The sequence below is a fragment of the Cricetulus griseus genome, chromosome 4 (assembly GCF_003668045.3).
Source record: "Cricetulus griseus strain 17A/GY chromosome 4, alternate assembly CriGri-PICRH-1.0, whole genome shotgun sequence".
Lineage (NCBI taxonomy): Eukaryota > Metazoa > Chordata > Mammalia > Rodentia > Cricetidae > Cricetulus > Cricetulus griseus.
The window spans coordinates 70,944,061-70,967,687 of NC_048597.1; the positions used below are offsets into that span (position 1 = coordinate 70,944,061).

At 44.3% G+C, this 23,627-nt stretch overlaps 1 protein-coding gene and 1 non-coding gene across 7 annotated transcripts in view; both read left to right on the forward strand.

Annotated features, from left to right (window-relative positions):
- Positions 1–4,122, forward strand: part of Tango2 (transport and golgi organization 2 homolog) — a 44,125-nt gene extending 40,003 nt beyond the window's left edge. For 5 of the 6 annotated variants that reach the window (XM_027413131.2, XM_027413130.2, XM_027413129.2 and 2 more), the window contains 3 exons: positions 1,367–1,520; positions 2,676–2,780; positions 3,653–4,122. In XM_027413131.2, the coding sequence (XP_027268932.1) occupies positions 1,367–1,520; positions 2,676–2,780; positions 3,653–3,773 (380 nt within the window). In that variant the 3' untranslated portion in view covers positions 3,774–4,122. The remainder of the gene's footprint in view (positions 1–1,366; positions 1,521–2,675; positions 2,781–3,652) is intronic. The other variant, XM_027413132.2, reaches the window with a different exon arrangement.
- Positions 4,123–4,955: 833 nt separating this feature from the next.
- On the forward strand, positions 4,956–5,058 carry LOC113835411. The gene has a single exon (XR_003484961.1). It is a non-coding gene; the product is annotated as a small nucleolar RNA U13 (small nucleolar RNA).
- The last annotated feature ends 18,569 nt before the right edge of the window (positions 5,059–23,627 follow it).

The following is a 23,627-nucleotide window of genomic DNA, read 5'->3' on the forward strand; positions in this document are numbered from 1 at the left end:
ACTTCCACATAGTTTGCCAAAGCATCTGCACATTTTACTTTTCTGCCAGCAGTTTGTGGAGGTTCCTGTTTTTCTGAACTTTCACCAAGACTTGCTGTTCTCTGTCTTTAGGGGGAGAGAATTCTAGGGATGGGACCCAGGCCCGTAAGCATGCTGAGCACATACTGCACCCCTGAGCCATATCCCCAGCCCTCTGTCTTCCCCCTCCCCAACTTGAGGTGCTGGTGAGTCAAGCCCACAGCCTCTGGAATACCAGGCAAAGCTCTCTACCTTTGACATAATTACCTGCCATCTTTCTTTTTTTTTAGGCAAGGATGAGGGGGTAGTGTGGGGGCTCTTGTATCCCAGGCTAGCCAGACTCCAACTCAATATATATCCAAGGATGACATTGAGCTCCTGGTCTTCCCACTGCCACCTTCTGAATGCTGGTTACATTGCAGGTGTGGTCTGTCCATCTAAAAATTTTTGTCTTCCTATATAATCTATAAATCTCATCAAAAATCCTTTCCCATTTTGTATTTTATTTAACTTGTTTGGCACTTTTTTTGAAATGCATAACTTAAAATTTACATGAAGTCCCATTTATCTTGTTGCTTATGCTTTTAGTGTCTTACCTAATAAATCATTGCTTAATTTAAGATCATAAAGCTTATTCTTTTTAAAATGTATTTACTTTGTGCATGTGTGCATGTGTGTGTGCACATGCTTTGGAACACAATCCCACTCTAACCCAGGCTGGCCTGAACCTTGCTATGCAGGCTGGCCTCAAACCTGCCACAATCCTGCCTCAGCCTCCTGAGTTCTGAGATTATAGATTCATGCCACCACACTTGGTCCTAAAGCTGCGCCTTTTTTGTTTTGTTTTGGTTTTTGGAGACTGGGTGTCATGTAAGCAAACTTGCCTTAAACATTTATTTGTTGTATGCAAGTGTCCACCTGCCTACGTGCCCATTCCTCAGCTTACATGTGGAGGTCAGAGGACAACTTGCAGGTGGAGTTTTCTCCTTCCACCATATAGGTCCTAGGAGCTTGAACTCTAGTCATCAGGCTCAATGGCATGTGTCTTTACCCACAGCCATCTTGCTGGCCTTAGGTTATTTATGCATAGAGTGTGAGGTCAGGTCCAACTCTGTTCTATGTGACTACCCAGTCACCCAGCACCATCATAGAATAGTCTTTCAAGCTATTCCAGAAAGAAAACACAGTGACACTAGGGCTGACAGCTTGGCCTTGGGGGCTCCAGCAGAGTCCAAGTGATCTTCCAGGGACTCAGCTTCCACTGGTGTCATGTTCAGGATGCTTAACTAAGCCATCTGCCCCAGCCACCTGGGACCTTCACATGACAAGACTGACCTTCTTCCTACAGGAACCTATGGGCTAAGCAATGCCCTACTGGAGACGCCCTGGAAGAAGCTGTGCTTTGGCAAACAACTCTTCATGGAAGTGGTGGAGCAGAGCGAGGCACTCCCTAAAGACACCCTTATCACCCATCTCCTAGATGTACTCAACAATGAAGAAGCGTAAGTGAGCAAGTCCCTCTGGGGCAGCCACACAGGTCTAGGGCAGGGAGGAAGGCAGGATTTGCTACCTTGAAGGCCTGCAAAGATGAGCAGAGTGGTTTCCCAGATGCAGGAGAGCCTGCCTGACCTGTTATCCTCTGCCTCTGACTCAGACCTATCCCTCAGGATTCCCTTGGGCCCTGAATAATGAGAGTTGGTGCAGCCAAGACCTGTGCTCTGGGGGACTTGGCATTCTCTGAGGTCTGGTCTCCCTCTACATAAGAAGGGCTAGTGTGATATTCTAGAAGGTTCTAGCTACTCAGCAAGCCTTAGGGAGAAGAGCCAGAGAAACCAGAAGCTAGTCAGAACAGGCCTATGGCTTGACATTGTTTGCTATGCCCTGCCTCCAAAAACCTTGGAACTAACACACCTGTCCCAGGAAGGAACAGAACCCACCCCCATTCCATGCCCATGAATCTCTTCATGGGGTACCCTTAGACTCTGGGCACTTGGGCCTCAGCCATCCCATCCAAGAGTCCTGGCATTTGTTCCTTCACAGTCCCATGCATCTTCCCATTCTCATCTAAGCTTGGCTGCTTTCTGCCCAGAAGGCCCAGTGTCCCTCCATGCTGCTCACCTTGCAGTCTCTCAAAGGAGCCCTCTGCCCCTGCTCACTCTTCCTGTGGGCTTTAAACCATAGCATCATTCTCCAACCTTAGCATCACCTGCCCTCGTGTGGGCCTGTGCTGGGCTTTGCTCAGCCATGTGTCCACATGGCCCTCACTTGGCAGGCCAGTTATGACTCTGGCTGTTCTTACTGATAACCACAGTCATGGTACAAGTTGTTCTGTTTGCTGAGTCTCGGGGTTTAAGAAGGCTCTTGTCTGTGGACTGATGCCCACGGGGTACTGCTAAGAGACAGAGTGTGCTTGTGCCATCTAGATGCCTAGGCTTAATGATGGAGTCATAAGTGACACGATGGAAAGGTGACAAAGCAGAAGGAGCCAAGTAGGAAAGTTACAAACAAGCCTATAGTTCCTCTCCCCACAGCCTTCTAAGGCTAAGGCCTCCTCGGGGACCTCAGCCTGCCAGCATGGTAAATAGGGCCCTCAGATACACAGGCTGCAGATAGGCAGTAAGGGGACTAACAGCTTTTCTGGCCCTCTATCCTTCTAGACAGCTGCCAGATCCAGCCATTGAGGACCAGGGCCGGGAGTATGTACAACCAATTCTGAGCAAGTACGCAGCTGTGTGTGTGCGCTGCGCCACCTATGGCACCAGGTGATCAGGGTTGGAACAGCTGGGCATATTCCTTCCCATTGGCTGTCCCCCACAACATGACTGGACATCCCTAGGCACCCCCTCTGATTCTGTTCATTCGGGAGTCTGTCTTCTCTAGACTTCACAGCAAGTTGAGCATATCCTAGAGGTGACATGCCCATGGGATCAGGAGGTCAGAGATCTGGCCTCCTGAAGCTGTCATTGTGTCCTAGGTGGGGCTCCTGCTGCCTCACCTGTTCAAAGAAGCCAGAGATGGCATTTGGAGTGTTCCTGTTGGCAGACACTGGGACAGCTGCCCTGGCGCTGATTGTCCAAAGCCTGTGCTTTACATGCTGGAGTGGCAGCTAAGGGCTGGTCTTTCCTGTGTGTACCCACCCTGCTTGAAGGGCAGGAGCTCACACATGAGAACCCACCATAGGGTGGACTAAAAAGAAGAAGCCAGGTGACAGCCTGGGCCAGTGGCAGAAGAAGGACACAAGAGGGATTGTTTCTAGGTAAACAGGTCATGTGCTTGAGTAGTTCAAAGTTTAACCCCCTGGAGAGCCAAACATGGCCAGGTGTCTGGGAGCCCGTGTACTGTGGGTGGGGTGTGGGTAGTCAGTTCTACCGCCCTGTGAGGGATATAGTAAATTGGGTCTTGCTATGGAAAAAGGTCAGGCTAAGTGGGCTGTTTTAGAGCAGAGGTGACAGGACTCACTCATACATGAGGCTTGCCAGGGAGCCCATTTGCCCCTGATGAGCCCCTCATGTCCTCAGAGATGAGTAGCCAGGTCAGGCCTTGGGTGTGATGGGCCTACCCTCTGCCTCAGGTCTGGTCCTCAGAGCTATGGCTCTGATAGCTGGAGCTGGAGCTAAAGGATGCTTTCTTTCAGAACCAACACCATCATCCTCGTGGATGCAGATGGCCATGTGACCTTCACAGAACGGAGCTTGCTGAACAAAGACACCTCTCACTGGGAGACCAACACCTATGAGTTCACACTACAGAGTTAGCCCCCACTACTAGGATGCCGTGCCTCAAGGGCCAGCATAGGCAGGAATCTTCCATGGCCACACTGCATGTCTATGACTCAGCCAGCATCGCTAGGACCAGAACCCTTTCTGGTCTATGTGTTACCCACACTTGACCTCATACTCAGCTCAGGTTTGTCTTTGTGCCAGTGGGGAATGACAGAGTTGAACACTAAGGTCTGAGTCAGGCCTAGATGTGACAGACCTCTGTCACTGCACCTCATGGTCAATCCCACCACCATCATCATGTACACACTGTGTGAGCCTATCTGACTAGCAGGGGAGTGCCTCTCACTTCACACGTTTGGCCAGTGGTCTCTTCCCTGAACAAGTAACAGATGCAGGAGTTTTATAGCAACTGGCCTTTCCCTTCCTGAATGCAGAGCACAACTGTGTCTCATGTCCTCATAGCCAAACATGCTCCTGCAGGAGAACTGGTCATGTTAGAAACTGAATCAGAGCAGGGCGTTGGTGGCGCACGCCTTTAATCCCAGCACTTGGGAGGCAGAGGCAGGTAGATCTCTGTGAGTTTGAGGCCAGCCTGATCTCCAGAGCGAGTGCCAGGACAGCTTCCAAAGCTACACAGAGAAACCCTGTCTCTAAAAACCAAAAAAAAAAGGGGGGGGAGAAAAAAAAAAGAACTGAATCAGGCACAAGAAAAATCCACATCGATAGAAAATGGAGACAACTGGAGATCCTGTAGTTCTGTATGTGTTAGTGTATCCCATGTGTGAGGATCCTGTGTGCACTGGTCAGTCCCACTGTGTGCACCCTGGGATCCCTTACCCCTGCTTGCCCAGCAGGCATTGTAGGTTCTGAGCAGGACCATCTCAACAAGTGGCTTAACCAGCCCCTGCCATCGCCCATCTCCCTCGTCAGAAGCTGGACTTCATTGGAACGTGATAATAAAACTTTGAGGTTGTGATGGCTAAGGTGTTTCAAAATTCTTCCTTCATGTGGTGGCAACAATCAGAACTGGAACTGTGATAGTAGTTGCTCACTTGAGGATCTTCTTTTTATATAACCTGAAGCACTGATGGACGCCTGCAGGTCAGGCAGTCTATCTGTCTGTCTCTCCTTTTGGCAGAGGCCTGGATGTTAGAGAACTTATTTGTGACTACAGGGTGAGCTGTCACCAGCAGGGATTCACTAGGAGTCCCTAGGGTCCTTTTTGGTTCATAAGCATGATGATTAGGTGTTCATGCTTTTGGGAGACATGTGACTCCCACAAGCCTGGATATGATAACAGTACATTACCCATCTGACATGGGGGGGGCATGGAATGGGAGTCCCTAGAAGAAGAGATTCAGCCTGTGGATCCTGGGATCAGAGAATGGTGAGAATGGGTGAGTTAGAGGTCCAGTGCATGTTCTTAGCCCTGCCAGCAAGAAGCCCATATCTCAGGCTCCCTTGTACATCTGCAGCCAACTTTGTCTTGGCATTTCAGGATAATGAGCCAAGTGTGGATCAGAACAGAGCGCCCCAGACTGTGATCTGCTGCTGGTCCATCAGGTGAAGAAAAGCCTGACGCCACCTTTCCTGTCTCTAGCACCCTCCTCTGGGGTCCAAGAGAAATACTGCTTGATTGAAATCAAGGTTGAACCAGGCGTTGGTGGCACAGGTCTTTAATCCCAGCACTCAGGAGGCAGATCTCTGTGAGTTCCAGGCCAGCCTGGTCTACAGACTGAGTGCCAGGATAGGCTCCAAAGCTACACAGAGAAACCCTGTCTCAAAAAAAAAAAAAAAAAAAAGAAATCAAAGTCTCGTGGGTAACAAAACACATCACCAGGCCTGAAAAGAAACAGGTACTGATTATCATATTGGCCGAGCTCCTATGGGTTATTGTAGATCCTGCCACCCTTGTTTTATACTAGTTTCCACTCCTGGAGAACCCTTTAGATGTCTGCTGCTTCTTTCCATAGAACCCTCTGCCCTAAATCTGCCTGAAGCTTCTTCTGTGGAAGGGGCAGCCAGAAAGTGTAGCTTCTCTTATAGCCTAAGTTATATCATCCTAGAAAGGAGATCCTCATCCCAATCCCTCAGAGTTTGCACAACCTTGCAGCCACCTCTATCCAGATATCGGCCTCCAAAGCTCTACAGGAAATGTCTGCTATGTTGGTGAGTATCTAGAAGTCCTGACACTCCCAATTCAGACCTCAGTACTGCCTTCCCAAAAAGAAAATAAGCCAAGTGTAGTGATGGATGCCAGCACTCCAGAGACCGAGGCAGGGAGCTATAGAAAAGTTGAGGGCACCCTGGTATGGATAGCGAGTGAGACCCTGTCACATAAAACTAAAATGGTCTCACTATGTAGACCAGGCTGGCCTGGAACTCACAGAGATCTGCCTGTTCAGCTTCCTCAGTGCTGTTGTTAAAGGTGTGTGCCACCCTTCCTGGCTTGTCAGGAGTTTCAAGCTCAGTTACTTGGGGTGCTCGTTGTCAATGAGCTCAAAGGTGAGCATGACTCAGTCTTAATCAGGGAGGTCTGGGTGTGCTGTCAGAAGCCGCTGACACACGTCTGAGGTAAGAGACACATAGCTAGAACTTTAATCTCATGTTTTGTAGCATAGGAGGTAGTTAGAGATGTGTGGTAGGGTCCTTTTCCTCCAGAGAGAGTATGTCTTTGATGAGTTGATTTTTTTCTAATCAATAAAATGCATAAGTTTTGGTTTCTGTTCATTTTGTTGTTTGTTTCTTGAGCACTTCCCATGAGAAGATTATGTAACCAACGCTGAACTTAGTTTACTAACATGTTCAAAAGTCTCTTGTGGGGCCAGATAGATGGCTCAGCAATTAAGAACATTTGTTGCTTTTGAAGAGGACCTGGATTTATTAGTTCCTAGTACCCAATACACATAAATAAGTCTAAAATTAAGAGGTAAGGGAGCCGGGCGTTAGTGGTGCACACCTTTAATCCCAGCACTTGGGAGGCAGGCAGGCAGGCAGATCTCTGTCAGTTTGAGGCCAGCCTGGTTCCAGGACAGCCAGTTACCTTGTCTCAAAAAACAATACTAATTAAGAGGTAAATTATAGTTTGAGAACTAATGAGAGTATCTGGTTAGGGACAGTTTTATATGATGGGTGTTTTGCCTGAATGCTTTTGCACTACATGGATGCTTGGTGACCAGGAAATCCAGAAGAAGGAATTGAATCCTTTGAATCCACTTATGAGCTGCCATGTGAGCGCTGGGAATCAGAATGGAGACCTCTGCAAGAACAACAGGTTCTCTTAACTGCTGAGCCATCTCTCCAGCCTTCAGTTTTAGCAATTAGTACCATTTGTTTGACTGTCAGGAGAAGATAGGCACAATGAAAACTTAGTACAATGGACCAAATTCTATAAGTGGATTTAAATATTCACTAAAATAAGTTTTATGATGACTGATTTAGTAGAAATGCCTCAAAAGGACATTCTTTTTAATAGAATTTTTTTCCCAGTACTAAGTTGGTGGCTATCTAGTATGTGAAGTCTTCAGTCCAGTGAGAAAACATAAAATTGCATTTCGATAAAATCTAACCAACAAGTTGCCTTTTAAAAAGATGTATTTTGCGGGATGGTGGTGGCGTACACCTTTGGTCCAGGCATTCGGGAGGCTGAGGCAGGCAGATATCTGTGAGTTCGAGACCAGCCTGGTCTATAAGAGCTTGTTCCAGGACAGCCTCCAAAGCCACAGAGAAACCCTGTCTCAAAAAAAAAATGTATTTTAATGCTGGGTGGTGGTGGTACATGCCTTTAATCCCAGCACTCGGGAGGCAGAAGCAGGCAGATCTCAGTGAGTTCAAGGCCAGCCTAGTCTACAAAGTAAGTTCCAGGACAGCCAGGACTGTTACACAGAGAAACCCTGTCTTGAAGAAAAAAAAAAAAAAGGTTTATTTTCATATGTATGTGTGTGACCTCGTGAGTTACTTGCTGGATCCCTGGAATTAGAGTTACAGGTGTTTGTGAGCTGCCAGGCATAAGTAGCTGGAGATGGAAATCAGGTACTATGCAAAAGCCATCTGCCTCTTAACCACAGAGCCATCTCTCCAGCTGCTGTACAAACTGTTTTATGTTTTAACATTCCACTTGTCTTCCCCTTTTGTTTCTTATTTGGAAAAATCCTTTACTTTGGCACAGAATCTTGCTTCACAGTAGGAAAGTCTTTAATATGATGAGACAAAGCAACATATAAATACAAATGTATCCACTTATAGTGGGATCCAAATTATATTTATGACAATGTAACAATTTCAGATAACCTAATATACCTAATGTTAAACTACAAGATTGTTGTCTGTTGCCTATCATAGGCAGAGTTGATATCTGCTTGAATTTCTTTTTTAAGACAGGCATGGTAAGGCCAGGTGTTGGTGGCGCATGCCTATAATCCTGGCACTTGGGAGGCAGAGGCAGGCAGATCTCTATGAGTTCGAGGCCAGCCTGGTCTACAGAGCAAGTTCCAGGACAGGCTACAAAGCAATACAGACAAACCCTGTCTTGAAAAACCAAAACAAACAATAACAAAAAAAGACAGACATGGTGGTGAACACCTTTAATCCCAGCACTCAGGAAGCAGAGGAAGGTGGGTCTCTGTGAGTTTGAGGTCAGCCAGGTCTACAGAGTGAGTTTCAGGATAGTCGGGGCTGTTATACAGAGAAACCAAGTCTCAAAAAAAGAAAACAAAACAAAAAGAGACAGGGTCTCATTATGTAGCATGGGTGGCCTGGAACACCCACCGACTTCTGCCTTCCAAGTGCTGGGATTACAGGTATGCACACCATGCCTGGTTGCTGCTTGGATCTTTGTTTAGGGACTTTTGGGGTCTAGGGGGATCCCTGAGCTGGCTTGGTTGTTGTGCGTCTGGGGTCATTCTGAGATTCACCAGTCTGATCAAAAAACAAAGAGGCTTTTACTCATACTGGCACCAGGTCTACTCCAGCCAGGGGATTCAGGATTTCCGAATGCAGCCAAGTCAAGGGTTTATAAAGACAGAGAACACAAAGTTAAAATGTGTTCTCCAGCAAGCAGAAAGTCCTCTTGTGCAAAACAAACTTGTTGACCAGAGCAGAATGAAGTTTTCTGTTGCTGTGAAGAGACACCATGACCATGGCAACTCTTATAAAGGAAACCATTTAATTGAGGGGTCTTGTTTACAGCTTCAGAGGTTCAGTCCATTATTATCATGGTGGGACATGGCAGTATGCAGGCAGACATGGTGCTGCAGGAGTAGCTGAGAGTCCTACATCTTGCAAACAACAGGAAGTCAACTGACCATCACACTGAGGGAAGCTTGAGCAAAAAAGACCTCAAAGCCTGCCCCCATAGTTATACATTTCTTCCAACAATGCCATACCTCCCTTTGGGGCCATTTTCTTTCAAACCACTACGTTCTACTCCCTGGCCCCCAAAGGCTTGTAGCCATATCATGATGCAAAAAAAATTCATTCAGCCCAACTTCAAAAGTTCCCATAGCCCCAAACTTGTTTCTTCTGAGACTCAGGGCAATTTCTTAACTATAATCTCCCTATAAAAATCAGAATGAAAAAGGAGGTCACACTTCCAACATATAATGGCACAGGACATACATTACCTTTCCAAAATGCAGGGAAGGGAGCATAGCAAGGAAATACTGAACCAAAGCAAGACTGAAAACTAGCTGAGAAAACTTCAAACTCTGCATCTTTCAGAGGATCTCTGTGAGTTCAAGACCAGCCTGGTCTACAAGAGCTAGTTCCAGGACAGCATCCAAAAGCCACAGAGAAACCCTGTCTCGAAAAACCAAAACAAACAAACAAAAAGAACAGGTAGACTCATTAGCTGAGGTAGTCTTACAACATTGTGGGGCCCTTGGTCTGCTTTTTTGCAGAAAAAGGAGGTTACTGTATGACCTTGGGGGAAATTTGCTGCTTCCATGAAAACTACTCAGGAATGACCAGGGATAATTTGACTGAACTTTTTAAACATCTCACAGAGAGGGAAAAGCTCTGGTGGAAATAAATGGCTCCCATTTTCATTCTCTGGTTCTTTAAGGCTAGTAACTGCTGTCAACCATTGCAAGGCCCTTAGCTCTCCTGCTCATTACAGTTGGTCCCTGTCTCATTAATGCCTTAACCAGATATATAAATTCCCACTAGGAGCTGGTAGTGATTAAGACCCAATAAGAGCAGGTACCCACCACAGAGTCAAGGATTTGACTCAGGGTTTAACTCAGTGGGGGAAATGTGATGACTAACTTTATAAGTTTAAAATCTCTGTGCTTAAGAGAACTAAAAAGCAGCCGCCAGGAGCACACACACCTTTAATCTCAGCACTCTGGAGACAGAGGATCTCTGTGAGGCCAGCCTCGTCTACAGAGCAAGTTCCAAGAAAGCCTGTCTCAAACTGAGAGAGAGAGAGCTAAAAGGCAATATTAGCCGGGCGTTAGTGGCGCATGCCTTTAATCCCAGCACTCTGAAGGCAGAGGCAGGTGGATCTCTGTGTATTCAAGCCCAGCCTTGTCTACAGAGCGAGTGCCAGAATAGGCTCTGTCTATTTTCCCTGTCTCGAGGGAAAAAAAAAGCAATATTAGACTTCAAAATGTTAAGGGTGATTTTTTTTTCTTTTGCTCGCAGGTGCAAAGGACCCCTTTTAAAGAAAGACCTCTGCCCACTTACACTCTCTTTCCCTCTCTCTTTCCTACTGTTTCCCTGGGGCAGACAGGACTTTTCCTGTCTTCCTCTTCTCTTCTGTTCTTCGTCTCTATGTCTCTTTAGCCCTTTTCTGTCCCCCCTTCCCCTTTCTAATCTTGTCTCTAAGCTCTGTCTGCCTAGCATGTTTGTCCCCCACCTCGGTCACCCTTGCCTGCCATGGAATCTGCCAAGGTTCTCCACGAACTTTATCATAACACAGCTGATTCAGCACCATTTAAAAACAAAAGATTTAGTTTACTTTTTTTTTTTTTTTTTTTTTTTTGGTTTTTGAGACAGGGTTTCTCTGTGGCTTTGGAGGCTGTCCTGGAACTAGCTCTTGTAGACCAGGCTGGTCTTGAACTCACAGAGATCCGCCAGCCTCTACCTCCCGAGTATTGGGATTAAAGGCATGCACCACCACTGCCCGGCTTATTTTACTTTTATGTGTGTAAAAGGGAGTCCAGGGAAAGGCCACAGGGAGAGAAGAAAGGAAAACCTAGCCTGTGGGGTGGTAACTCTGACCTATGTAGCTCTGGCCTATGCCGGTGGCTGCAAAGCCACAGGCAAAAGGCTTTTTCATGAATTTGTACACCAAAAGCTGGGTGCCAGATGTAGCACAAATTCTAATTGGTATATTAATAATAAATACTAAAGTAATAAAAATTCAGAGCTATCAGGGGGTGAAAGCTGAAAGATCAGAGAAGCAAAGTGGCCAGCCACTAGAGAGTTCTTACATCTACCAATGCTCAGATCAAAGGGGCATTCCTGTCCTCAGACTGCCTACTTCAGACTGAGTGCCAGGATGGGCTCCAAAGCTACACAGAGAAACCCTGTCTCAAAAAACAAACAAAACAAAACAAAACAAAAAGAACAATTAAATGAAGGGATAATCAACTTAACCAGGATTGACATAATATTAATTATCATTTTGATAATTCTTGGCTTACCTTTTAAAAAGCTGTTTGATATGAGTGCCAAGACATAGGCCTTAGAAAAAATAAAACCGATCATAGAGATATTCAAACCCAGACAGAGGAATTTAAAGGAGAACCAATTTCAGCTTTGAATTATAAGGTTAGAGAGGAACAGCCTAAGGTTTTCAAACAACCAACCTTAGTATATCCAGTAACCTTACAGGAACTGCCAAATGACAGATATCCCCAAGGCTCTGTAAGAGCTGATTGGATTCCTGAGACAATGTTAGATTTAAGGGGATTCAAGAATGTGATAGTCTCATGTGGCATGCATTCACCTTTTGTGAAGCAAATGTGTTAAACTCGTGGTCAACTTGTAATAGAATTAATTATTCCTAAAGACTGGACAGACTTGGTTACAGCAGTCTTGGAGCCTCGTCCACAATTACAATGGAGGACTTGGTTCAGCTAAGACTATTGAACAACGTTGTAGATCTGAAGGTATGGAAATCTCCAAAGGTCAAATTTTGGAGAAGGAGATTATGCTGCAATCCCTGTATGATGCCACACCCTGGCTTTATGCCATGCAGAAGCTTTGAATGCTTGGGACAGAATTGAAGAAGTAGAAAAGAAGATTGAGTCATTTACTAAAGTCATACAGGGTCTGAAAGAAACCTTCACTGATTTCCTACAAAAAGTGACATCAGCAGTAAATACAATGATACCAAATTCAGAAGCTAGACAAATAATGATTGAATCTCTGGCTTTTGAAAAATGCTAATTCTCAATGCAAAGGATAATTATGCCTTCAAAGTCAAGATCAGTGCCCTTGAAGGAATGGATCCAAGATATAATCAATATTGAATCTCATTACCATGATGATGCATGGATGGGAGAGGTAATTTCCAGAGGTTTGAAGAAAAATCAAAATGTCAAGTGTTTCAATTGTGGCAAACAAGGTCACCTTAAAAGAGACTGTAAATAGGGTGTTCCTAGAAACAATGTTTTTTCAAAGCATAATCCAAACAGAATGCCCCTCCAAAGCCAGGCATTGAACCAATGAATGTAGATCAACAAAGGACAGTCAAGGTAATACTGCCTTTGGGAAACTCCTTGAGGGACTTCTCACAGGCCCCATGTCAAATTCAGTTCAGTCTTTTCCAGTCATTGTGGAGGAAACTCCTTCCCAGGGCAATTAAAGAACCTAATGCTTATTGTAAGAAAACATAGAACAACTTTAGAAGATAAAACAAATTCAGGAGAAACCATAGATCAAAATTGATAAAGATTATATTTGGAACCTCAACAAAGTTAGGGCTGAGGCAGGGTTTTGTTTTTGTCTTTCCAGGAAAATAAAAACAACCATCTTGAAGAATATAAAGACCTTTGGACAAATAAGCATCCAAAGAAAAGTTATAACTACCAGAAAAACGTACCAAGAAAAGGAATAATCTGACCTAATGTGATTTCTGAAGTCTCCAAAAAGATGATAGGATGCCACAATGATTCCACCTGGATTATGATAACATCACTAAGCTGAAAAACATCACCTAAAGATTGGCTTTGGACTACAAACTTCTCAGGACAATTTCAAGGTGGCTAGCTCAGATCATCCAGCCTCACAGACTACTCTTGCCAGGACTTGAAACAAGCCCTGCACTTTCCCATTAAGCAGAGACTGAACAACAAATGATACAGCTACCTCTCCCAGGACTTGACAATTGCAGAGGATCATTTTTTTTCTCTTCAGGATCCCCTAAAGCTATCTTTACCTCCAAGGCAGCAGGAAGTAACTTTAAGAAAACAACACCCACATTCCCAAGAGGTGGGGTGGGTGGTTTTTGATCATTCACTGGGTTATGAGTATTGGTCATTGTTTAGAGGGATCGGAAACAAGTTGTTATTGGTAATGGTCAGGAAAAAAGCTAAACAAATGTGATTAGATTCAGGGTTTTTGCTTTGAAAAGAAAAAGGGGATACAGATATGATAGGATAAAAAGATAGATTAGTGAATCTAGTCTGAAAAGAAAAACCGGGAGGATATAGATCTGATAAGAAAAAGGTAGATTATTGAATCTACTTTTAAAAAGCAACTACTAGTTTTAAATATTTTACATTGGATTGGATTTTTGTATATGCTATACAAATTCTATATATTGATACAAATTTGAGATTAATTTTGTTAGAATATACTGTACTTACATTTCTACTCTTATTTAATGTATTGTACCTATACAGCTCATTTAACAATGTAATGCAAAATTCAAGTCCTTGAAAATTATTATTAAAAACTATTTAGGATAATAAAGAAAAGCAGGTTAGTAATTAGTCACCTATTACAATCTAACTTATAGTCATATTAGATGTTTTCAAAGTCAAACAAAGATATATTGTAGATTGACAGGTATCTTCAAATACTTTGGAGATCTACAGAATATGGCATTTTAAGATGTTTTTAATAACATAGGATCTTCTTTTAATGACAATGAGATATGTCTGCTCCTGGCGTCACCAATTTACTTCAAAGAACATGGTGGGCATCGAAGGAACTCCACATAGAGTTTGCTTTCTTTGTGACAAAAGTAAGCCACTGGGCAAGAAAGTGCCTTTGCCTCGACTGCTGACAGTTGGACAAGCAGGACACAAAAGAGAGTGACTGTGAAAACAGGGCAGGAAAGTCCTTCAAAAAATCCTGTTTCATAGAAAAGTCTGTCAAGGGCTGGAGAGATGGCTCAGGGGTTAAGAGCACTGACTGTTCTTCCAGAGGTCCTGAGTTCAATTCCCAGCAACCACATGGTGGGTCACAACCATCTGTAATGGGATCTGATGCCCTCTTCTGGCCTGCACTGTGTGCATGATAAATAAATCTTTTTTTTTAGATTGTATTTATTTATTATGTATACAACATTCTGCTTCCATGTATATCTGCACACCAGAAAAGGGCACCAGATCTCATAACAGATGGATGGGAGCCACCATGTGGTTGCTGGGAATTGAACTTGGGACCTCTGGAAGAGCAGTCGGTGTTCTTAACCTCTGAGCCATCTCTCCAGCCCTCATAAATCTTTTTTTTTTTTTTTAAAAAAGAAATGTCTGTCAAATATTCTAGGCCTTTAGGTCAAAGATGGATGCCCCAGCGTTGCAGAGGATCCTTGGATGACTGTCCAGCTGTTTCTGTCATCTCTCTCATTTTTTGGAAGCTGTTTGCTTGCACTTCCTGTTTACTCAGTTAATATTATTTCCTTCTCGGGTCTCTGAGGGAGTTGAAGACTAGATACTTATAGTCATAGTTTTCCTTATTACCAGATTCAGAAAAGAAATTCACTAAAGAAATGTAAAGTGTATACGATTGAGAGACATAAAAAGATAGTTTTGGTAATACAAGTTAGAATAGAAAGTGAATTAGGAACAACCTTTTGTACTCATCATGAAGGGACCAGCTCCCCATTTCCGCAGCAATGACAGTAACACGTGCTTGCCTTGGTCAGTTAGAGGTTAGATGCCTGCCTCATGACAAGGAACCAATCAGAAGTTAGCTGGTGGCACTATGCTTTACGACCCTGAGTGTACTTTACGGACAAGCGCACAGCAATGATGCACAGAGCATAGCAACCACCCTGGGAGGGCCTATGGGCCATAACAACCAGTTGGCCAATCAACACAGGGAAAGTCCTCCAAGCCTGGAGGCACACCAATCCTGAGCCTGTGCGTACCCCTAGACACTCCCCTTACGCTGCCCTACAAGATCTCTCGGTTGCCCCTAGGAGCGGTCTTTTGCGAGCCATCCGCCATGGCGGGTGGTTGAAAGACCCGAGCTAACATAGGGTTAGCTCGTTAAAAAAAACAATAAAGCCTCATGCAGTTTGCAGGAAGCTCTCGAATCCTCCTGGTGATTGGGGTGACCGCGGTCGTGGCCTGGGACCCCGGATACCTGAGTTTTCCGGGGGTCTAACAATCAAGATAGGATGCATATGGAGTATTTCCTCTGAATTTGTCAAATGCAAATGGACTAGACATTGTTGATGTATTTATTGCCTTATAAATTGTATATAGTTATTGTACTTACTGTACATGGCTTTTCTTATATTAGTTATAACCTTTTTTATTTTAGGCAAAACCCAGGAAATGTTCTATTTTGTTTATGATCTAACAAATAAAGCTTGCCTGAAGACCAGAGTGTAAAGCTTGACAAACTAGTTAGCCACAGAAGCCAGGTAGTGGTGGTACATACCTTTAGTCCCAGTACTTGGAAGACAGAGGCAGACAAATCGAGGCTACCCTGGGCAACACAAAATTGATCCAGTCTAAAATAGAAACAGAGCTCACCCGAAGGCGATCAGCACTTGGAGTGACAGTCCTTTATCCCCAGCACTAAGGAGGTGGAGACAGAAAGGGACGTGGCTGGGTGGAAAAAGAAATATAAGACTGGAGAAGACAATCGAGAGATGGCAGTCTGAGGATTCATGGAGATAGGATCACCCATTCGACCTGAGGAAGAGGTAAGAGCTAGTGGCAGGCTGCTTTATTTCTCTGATCTTTCAGCTTTCCTCCCCTAATATCTGACTCCAGGTTTTTATCATTAAGAACAATTAGAATTTGTGCAAGGAGTGTTGGTTCAAACTTCTTCTAGAGTCTGACTCCAGGCAGTTTATTTTTTTGGCATATTTAAGTACAGTACGATTTAGAAAAAAAGTTTCTTGGTGATAATTCAATTCATGTGCCACAATAAAGCTTAATCTTGACTACATTGAAACTCTTTGTAAAGTCCATGTGACCTTTTCCATAAAGATGGTTTATATAGATTGTCTACATGTCACACATGTAGAAGGGTCTGGGAAGAATAAATGAGATCATCATAAGAGTCCAGGGGAAGCTGGAGAGATGGCTCAGGAGTTAAGAGTTGCTCTTTCAGAGGTCCTGAGTTCAATTCCAGCATCTACATATTGTCAGGTGGTGGTGGCACATACCTTTAATTCCAGCACTCGGGGTAGAGGCAGAAGGATCTTTGTGAGTTCCAGGACAGCCAGGGCTACACAGAGAAATCCTGTTTCAAAAAACAAACAAAAAGTCCAGGGGAGCCAGGTATGGCCTGGCCATAGAGATAGTGCAGAGGCCACCAGGCTGTTAACCACCTCTACTCCGATTTGTAAAGTACATGTGACATCTCCCGTAAAAATGAGAAGCAATTCTGGGAAAGGGTCTGGGAAAGATGACTGAGATAAACATAAGAGTTTGGGGGAGCCAGGTGTGGGCCATTTTACAGATAGTACATGGGTCCCTGGGCTGTTAACCACATCTATTCCCAGCCTCTGGACAGAAAACAGGTGTCTCTCTTCCTTTGAAGAGACCACCCTGAGTGATTTGTTGTTGTTTTGGTTTGGTTTTGGTTTTTAGGATTTCTCTGTGTATCCCTGGCTGTCCTGCAACTTGCCTTGCTTAGACCAGGCTGGCCTCAAGCTCATAGAGATCCGCCTGCCTCTCTCCTGAGTTCTGAGATTAGAGGTATGTGCCACCACTGCCGGGCAACCCTACATGTTTAACATTCCTAGTTTTCCTAGTGCTTATCTGTGAGCACAATGACCTCATTCATCTATTGATATATATTAATCATATTCTTTAATGCCATGCTTTCAAGTTCAAAAACCATCCTAAAATATTTATATTTACATATATACAGTCATTTTAAATGAGACATATTAAGAATAGTAATTTTATCACACCATAAGTTACAAGTATAATATAGCCATCAGAGGTTTGCTATTCAGTGGGTTTTCGTTATTTTTAGGAATTTTTTGGGGGGCAGTCTAAGCTTTTCTCTGATGTTTTATACAGAAAGTAACACATAAGAACAATTGCATTAAAACAGTTATCACAAATATACATACAATTACATTAAACCAGAGTGTATTTTTAGTAGAATTAAAGGAGAAAATTTCTTGGTGGCTCACAACTATCTGTACTTCCAGTTCCTGAGGATCTGCCATACTCTTCTGGTCTCCTTCTGTGTACAAACATACATTCAGGCAAAACACCCTTACACATAAAATAAGTAAATCTCTTTTAAAAAACAGTCAGCCAAGAGGTGGTGGTGCACACCTTTAACCCCAGCACTTGGGAGGCAGAGGCAGGCAGATCTCTGTGAGTTTGAGGCTAGCCTGGTCTACAGAGCAAGTTCCAGGATAGCCAGAGCTACACAGAGAAACCCTGTCTCGAAAAACCAAAAAAAAAAAGGGGGTTGGGAGGGCTGTCAGTAGGTAAATCTTACTATATATATTTAGGTTAAAATCTCCTCCTGTTTTTAAGAGCTAGTCATCAGAGATGCTGCCCTCAAAAATGAATTCCTCACGTCAGAGGACTATAGGGGGATCTGAGGCTGTCAGCAAGCCTTCACATAAATGAGAGAACCCCATAATCACTGGTTTTAGCCCAGATTTTTTCCAGAGAGCATAGACTAAAATCCTTCCCTGGAACCTCTTGATCCCCATGGTATATCAACTCACACCAGCACCTCTGTCTTCCATGCTACTATTAGTATGACCCATTTAGCAGTCTTTAAAGCATTCCACTCTTTTCCTAACCCAAATTACGCCAAACAAGAACATGATTCAGTCTATCACAGCCATACCCCAGTCCCTGGTACCAACTTCTGTCTTAGTTAGGGTTTCTATTGCTGTGAAGAGACACTGTGACCATAGCAACTCTTTTTTTCCCCCCCAAGACAGGGTTTCTCTGTATAGCCCTGGCTGTCTGGGAATTGACTCTGTAGACCAGGCTGGCCTCAAACTCAGAGATCCACCTGCCTCTGCCTCCTGAGTGCTGGAATTAAAGGCGCACACCACCACTGCCCAGCTCACGACAACTTCTATAAAGTAAAACATTTAATTGGGATTGTTCACTTAACAGTTCAAAGGTTCAGTCCATTATCATCACGGTGGGGCACGGTGCAGGCAGACGTGGTACTGGAGAAACAGATGAGAGTCCTACATCTTGCAGGCAACAGAAAGTGGTCTAAGACACTGGGCAGTGTCTTGAGCATATATGATACCTAAAAGCCCACCTCCACAGTGACACATTTTCTCTAACAAGGTCACAATCCTAATGGTGCCACCCCCTCTGGGGGCCATTTTCTTTCAAACTACCACAGACACCATCTCAAAAATTTTCTTATTTATAACCTTGAATTTCTTCATTCTGAGAATTTGAAAAAAACTCTCATATTAACTTTCTGTAATTTAGCAATTTTATCATTTTTTCTCTTTCCTTTTTACTTTTTTTTTTTTTTTGATGTAGAGTTTCTCTGTGGCTTTGGAGGCTGTCCTGGAACTAGACCAGGCTGGTTTCAAACTCACAGAGATCCGCCTGCCTCTGCCTCCCAAGTGTTGGGACTTAGGGGCATGTGCCACCACCACCCGGCTTACTTATTTAATTTTTAAAGTGTTGTTTTATTTGTTTTTCTAGACAAGTGTCTCACTATCTAGACTTGGCTAGCCTCAGACTCACTGAGTTCTGCCTGCATCTGCCTCTGGAGTGCTGGGATTAAAGTTGTGTGCCATCATGCCCAATTTATTTCTTCTCTCTCTCTCTTTTTTTGAGACATGGTTTCTCAGTGTAGCTTTGTAGACCAGGCTGGCCTCGAATTCACAGAGATCCTCCTGCCTCTGCCTCCTGAGTGCTGGGGCTAAAGGCATGAGCCACCACCGCTAGGCTTATTTTTTCTCTTAAATGCATTTAAATTCCACGTAAAGCAGACTGTTCACTTATTTTCTTTAGTTGTATTGCTTGGATTTCTAGGTTAGCATGCAGAAAAAAAATCAGTAATGTTGAATGACCTCCACTGAGAGAAAGGTAAACCCAAGATACCTTTGAGTCTTCATATTTACAAATGTTTACAATGTGTATTGCCTTAAGTGTCAAACCTAAGACCAACGGTGGGGGATAGGGAGGTGGCTTAGGTCATATTGTTCTTACAAAGGACCCAGGTTCTGTTCCTAGCATTCACATGCTGCTTTGCAACCATTGTAATCCAGTTCCAGGGAATTCACTACCCTCTTCTGACTTCTGTGGGCCATAAATATTTGTAGGCAAACACTTATAAATCTAAAACCTGAAAATTGTAAAACCAACCAGAATACCAAATGGTAGTTTTCCTTGAAACATTTGCTCCTTCCTTGGACCCATGTCCACTGCTAAAATCTAAAGCTTCTTTGCTAGGGATGCTCTGTGTCTCCATCAGATTTAGGTTCTGATTTCAGAGTGTCACATTCAGCATTCATTTCCAGCTTAGTTCTTCCCACTGTGTGTTGGGTTTTCCTTTAGGTTTCCAGAAATGTACCAAAGACTCTGCTGGTTGTCAGGGCAAAAACAAAAAACAAAAAAAACCAACCTCTGGACAAATGGTGCCTGTTAGCATACCAAAGCACCCGAAGACATCCAGGCTCACTCAGTACCTGCAACTCCTCTTAGATCCTCTTACTCTGCCTACTTCCCTTAATCTCTACAGCCCATGGGCTTCACTTCCCTTACCCCAGCTTCTGATTCCTATAAAAATCTGCCATTTGGGGGTGGAGAGATGGCTCAGAGGTTAAGAGCACTGACTGCTCTTCCAGAGATCCTGAGTTCAATTCCCACCAACCACATGGTGGCTCACAACCATCCATTATGAGACCTGGTGCCCTCTTCTGGTGTGCAGATATACATGGAAGCAGAATGTTGTATACATAATAAATAAAATCTTTAAAAATAAAAAACCTTCCATTTCGCCAGACTGTGGTGGGCACGCCTTTAATCTCAGCACTGGGGAGGCAGAGGCAGGAGGATCTCTGTTTGAGACCAGCCTGGTGTACACAATTCCTGGACAGCCATGGCTGTTACACAGAGAAACCCTGTCTCAAAAAACAAAACAAAATCTGCCATTTCAGCCATGCACTCTTTGTCCTTCCCTCTCTTGACTATCTCTTGGCCTTCTCTCTCTTCCTCTCCCCCTCCCCCCCTCCACCCCCGCCTCCTCTCAGTCTACTGGCCATCCTCAGTGTACTTTCTCTCCCTCTGTATTCTTCCAGATGCCTCTGGCTGTACTCTCCCTCATATCTACAATAGAAACCTTCTCCTCCACCATACCTAGGATCTGTCATGTCTTTATTTCATTTGGTGGTTAACCCTTATTTGTGTCTTCCCTACTAAGACAGTAAATTTCCTTCTAACATAGGAATGGGGTACACTTTGGGAATTATTCATCACAGGATGTTCCCCTTGGTACTTTCTCTGCCCTGGTGGGCTGGAGGAAAAAAGTTCCTGCTATGGTTGACATCTTTATGATCAGACACTGAGAGAACTTCTAAGCTAAAGGCAACACAGTTGCAATAAGGAACCATCACAGAAAAACTCAGAATACTAAATTGGTGGAGTGCAGGAGAAAAGGATTGAATGAGCCACCATGTGGTTGCTGGGAATTGAACTCAGGACCTCTGGAAGAGCAGCTAGTGCTTTTAACTACTGAGCCATCTCTCCCCGGATCTCTGAGTTTTGAGGCCAGCCTGGTCTATAAAGTAAGTTCCAGGACAGCTAGGTCTACACAGTGAAACCCTGTCTTGAAAACCCAAAGAAAAAACTCCATTTTAATATTACATACTTACCTGTGGTCTGTTGTGGAATAATCTTTTTGTACACTGTGAAAATTTGTCACTCGGATTGGTTCAACAAAAAGCCACACTAGTTAGCTGGGCAGTAGTGGCACACATCTTTTTTTTTTTTTTTCCAGGCAAACATCTTTTAATCTTGCAGATCTACCCATCTGGTGCTCTCAAAAGATTCAGAAAGTTCAGCCTTCCTAAACCTTTTCTACATCGTAAGTAGCACACAGAGACCAAGCCACTGCAGAAATAGACTGTTGTGGCCACAGTCCCTCCTTCAATCTGCAAGTGGCCTGGGGCAACCCAGAAGTTGTATAAACAGTGGGTACCACATGTGTCATGGCAGTTCTGTGCCCGTGTCTGGGTTTCAGGGCACTGGCAGGCAGTCAAACAGGTAGATATGTCCACTGGAGTCAGAGGCCTGATGGTGGTTCCTGGATTTGAGCATGGGTGAGTGGCACACATCTTTATTTTATTTTTTCACATTATTATCTTATTTGAATTAGAAACTGGATTGTTTTACATGACAATCCCAGTTCCTTTCTCTCTCCCCTCCTCCCCTACCAGCCCCCCCCCCAACTAAAACCCTATCTATCACATATCCTTTCTGCTCCCCCTGGATGGTGAGGCCTTCCATAGGGTGTCATCAGAATCTATGGTATCCTTTGGGATAGGGCCTAGGCCCACCCCCATGTGTCTTGGCTCAGGGAGTATTCCTCTATGTGGAATGGGCTCCCAAAGTCCATACCTATGCTAGGAATAAGTACTGAACTACTACAGGAGGTCCTGTAGATTTCTGAGGTTTCCTCACTGAAACCCATGTTCCTGGGGTCTGGATCAGTCCCATGCTGGTATCCCAGCTATCAGTCTGGGGAGCAAGAGTTCCCGATGTTCAGGTCAGCTGTTTCTGTGGGTTTCACCAGCCTGGTCTGGACCCCTTTGCTCTTCACTCGTCCTTCTCTGCATCTGGATTCCAGTTCAGTTCAGTGATTAGTTGTGGGTGTCTGCTTCTACTTCCATCAGCTGCTGGATGAGGGCTATTGGGTGGTATATAAGTCAGTCATCTCATCCATTAATAGATAGAACCAGATGCAGAGATCCACAAGCAAAAGCACCAGTCCAAGAGGGAGTAGGGAATATATGAACCAGGTATTTCAAGATCATGGAGAAATCTACACAGACAGCTGAACCAAGCTAGTGGAAACTATTGAACTCTAGAGCTTCAGCCTGTCCGACTCCAGGGATCCAAACTAGGCCCTCTGTATGTGGAAAACAGTTGTTAAACTTGGACAATCTCTGCATCCCTGGCAGTAGGACCAGGATCTAACCTTGATAGATGAGCTAGCTTGTTGTAGTGAGAGGCCATGCTCAGCCTTAATATATGGGAGAGGGGCTTGGTAAATGGCCCAACTTAATGTGCCAGACTTTGTTGACTCCTTATGTGAGCTCTTTCCCCAGAGGAGGAGTGGATGGGGGCAGGCAAGGAGGTGAGGGAAGGGGTGGTTGGAGGGGCAACTAAGTTTGGAATGTAAAATAAAAATTAAAAGAATAAACAAGTTATAAAAAAAAGTCAGTCATCAATCTCATTATCAGGGGAGGGCATTTAAGGTAGCCTCTCCTCTGTTGCTTAGATTGTTAGCTGGAACACATCTTTAATCCCAGGACAGAGGCAGATGGATTTCTCTAAATACAAGGCAGCCCAGGGCTACACAAGAGTGAATCTTCTAAAAGAGAAACAGACATGGGGGTGGGCTTAGGCCCTATCCCAAAGGTCACGATAGAGATAGACTCTGATGACACCCTATGGAAGGCCTCACCATCCAGGGGGAGCAGAAAGGATATGTGATAGGTAGGGTTTTAGTAAGGGGGGTGGTGGTAGGGGAGGACGGGAGGGAGAAGGGAACTGGGATTGTCATGTAAAACAATCTTGTTTCTAATTCAAATAAAAAAATCTGGAGAGAGAGAGAGAGAGAGAGAGAGAGAGAGAGAGAGAGAGAGAGAAACGGAGCTCACACCTTTAACCACAGCACTAGAAGAGGTATATAAGGAAGAAGCAAAGAGTCTTCAGCCATATTGAAGAGAGCATAGCAGCCTAGGAATCTGAGGCTTGGTGGAGAGCAATGCGGCCTGGAGATGCAAGCTGAGGTTCAGTGGATCACCCCTTTGGCCTGAGCATTGGTAGAGGTGAGAACTCTCTAGTGGCTGGCTGCTTTGCTTTTCTGATCTTCACCTTGAACCCCAATAGATATTTGGATTTATATTATTCATGCCACAGTCAAAATAGCTAGGCAGGATTTTCCGGGCAAAGAGAACACTGGGAAGAAGAAGGGCAGAGTTTTGAGGAGATGCCATGAGGCAAAGAGTGAACAGGATAGGCAGTACATAGATGAAATCAATGAACCTCAGGGCAGCACATACATAGATTAATAGAAATGTGTTAATTTAAGTGGTAAGAGCTAGCAAAAAACAGACAAACCTAAGCTACTGGCCAAGCTTTCTCCTCCTTTTCCTCCTCTCCTCCTCCTTCCTTTTAAATGGTTTTTCAAGACAGTGTTTCTTTGTGTGACAGTCCTGGCTGTCCTAAAACTCACTTTGTAGACCAGGCTGACCTTGAACTCATTGAGATCCTACTGCCTCTGCCTCTC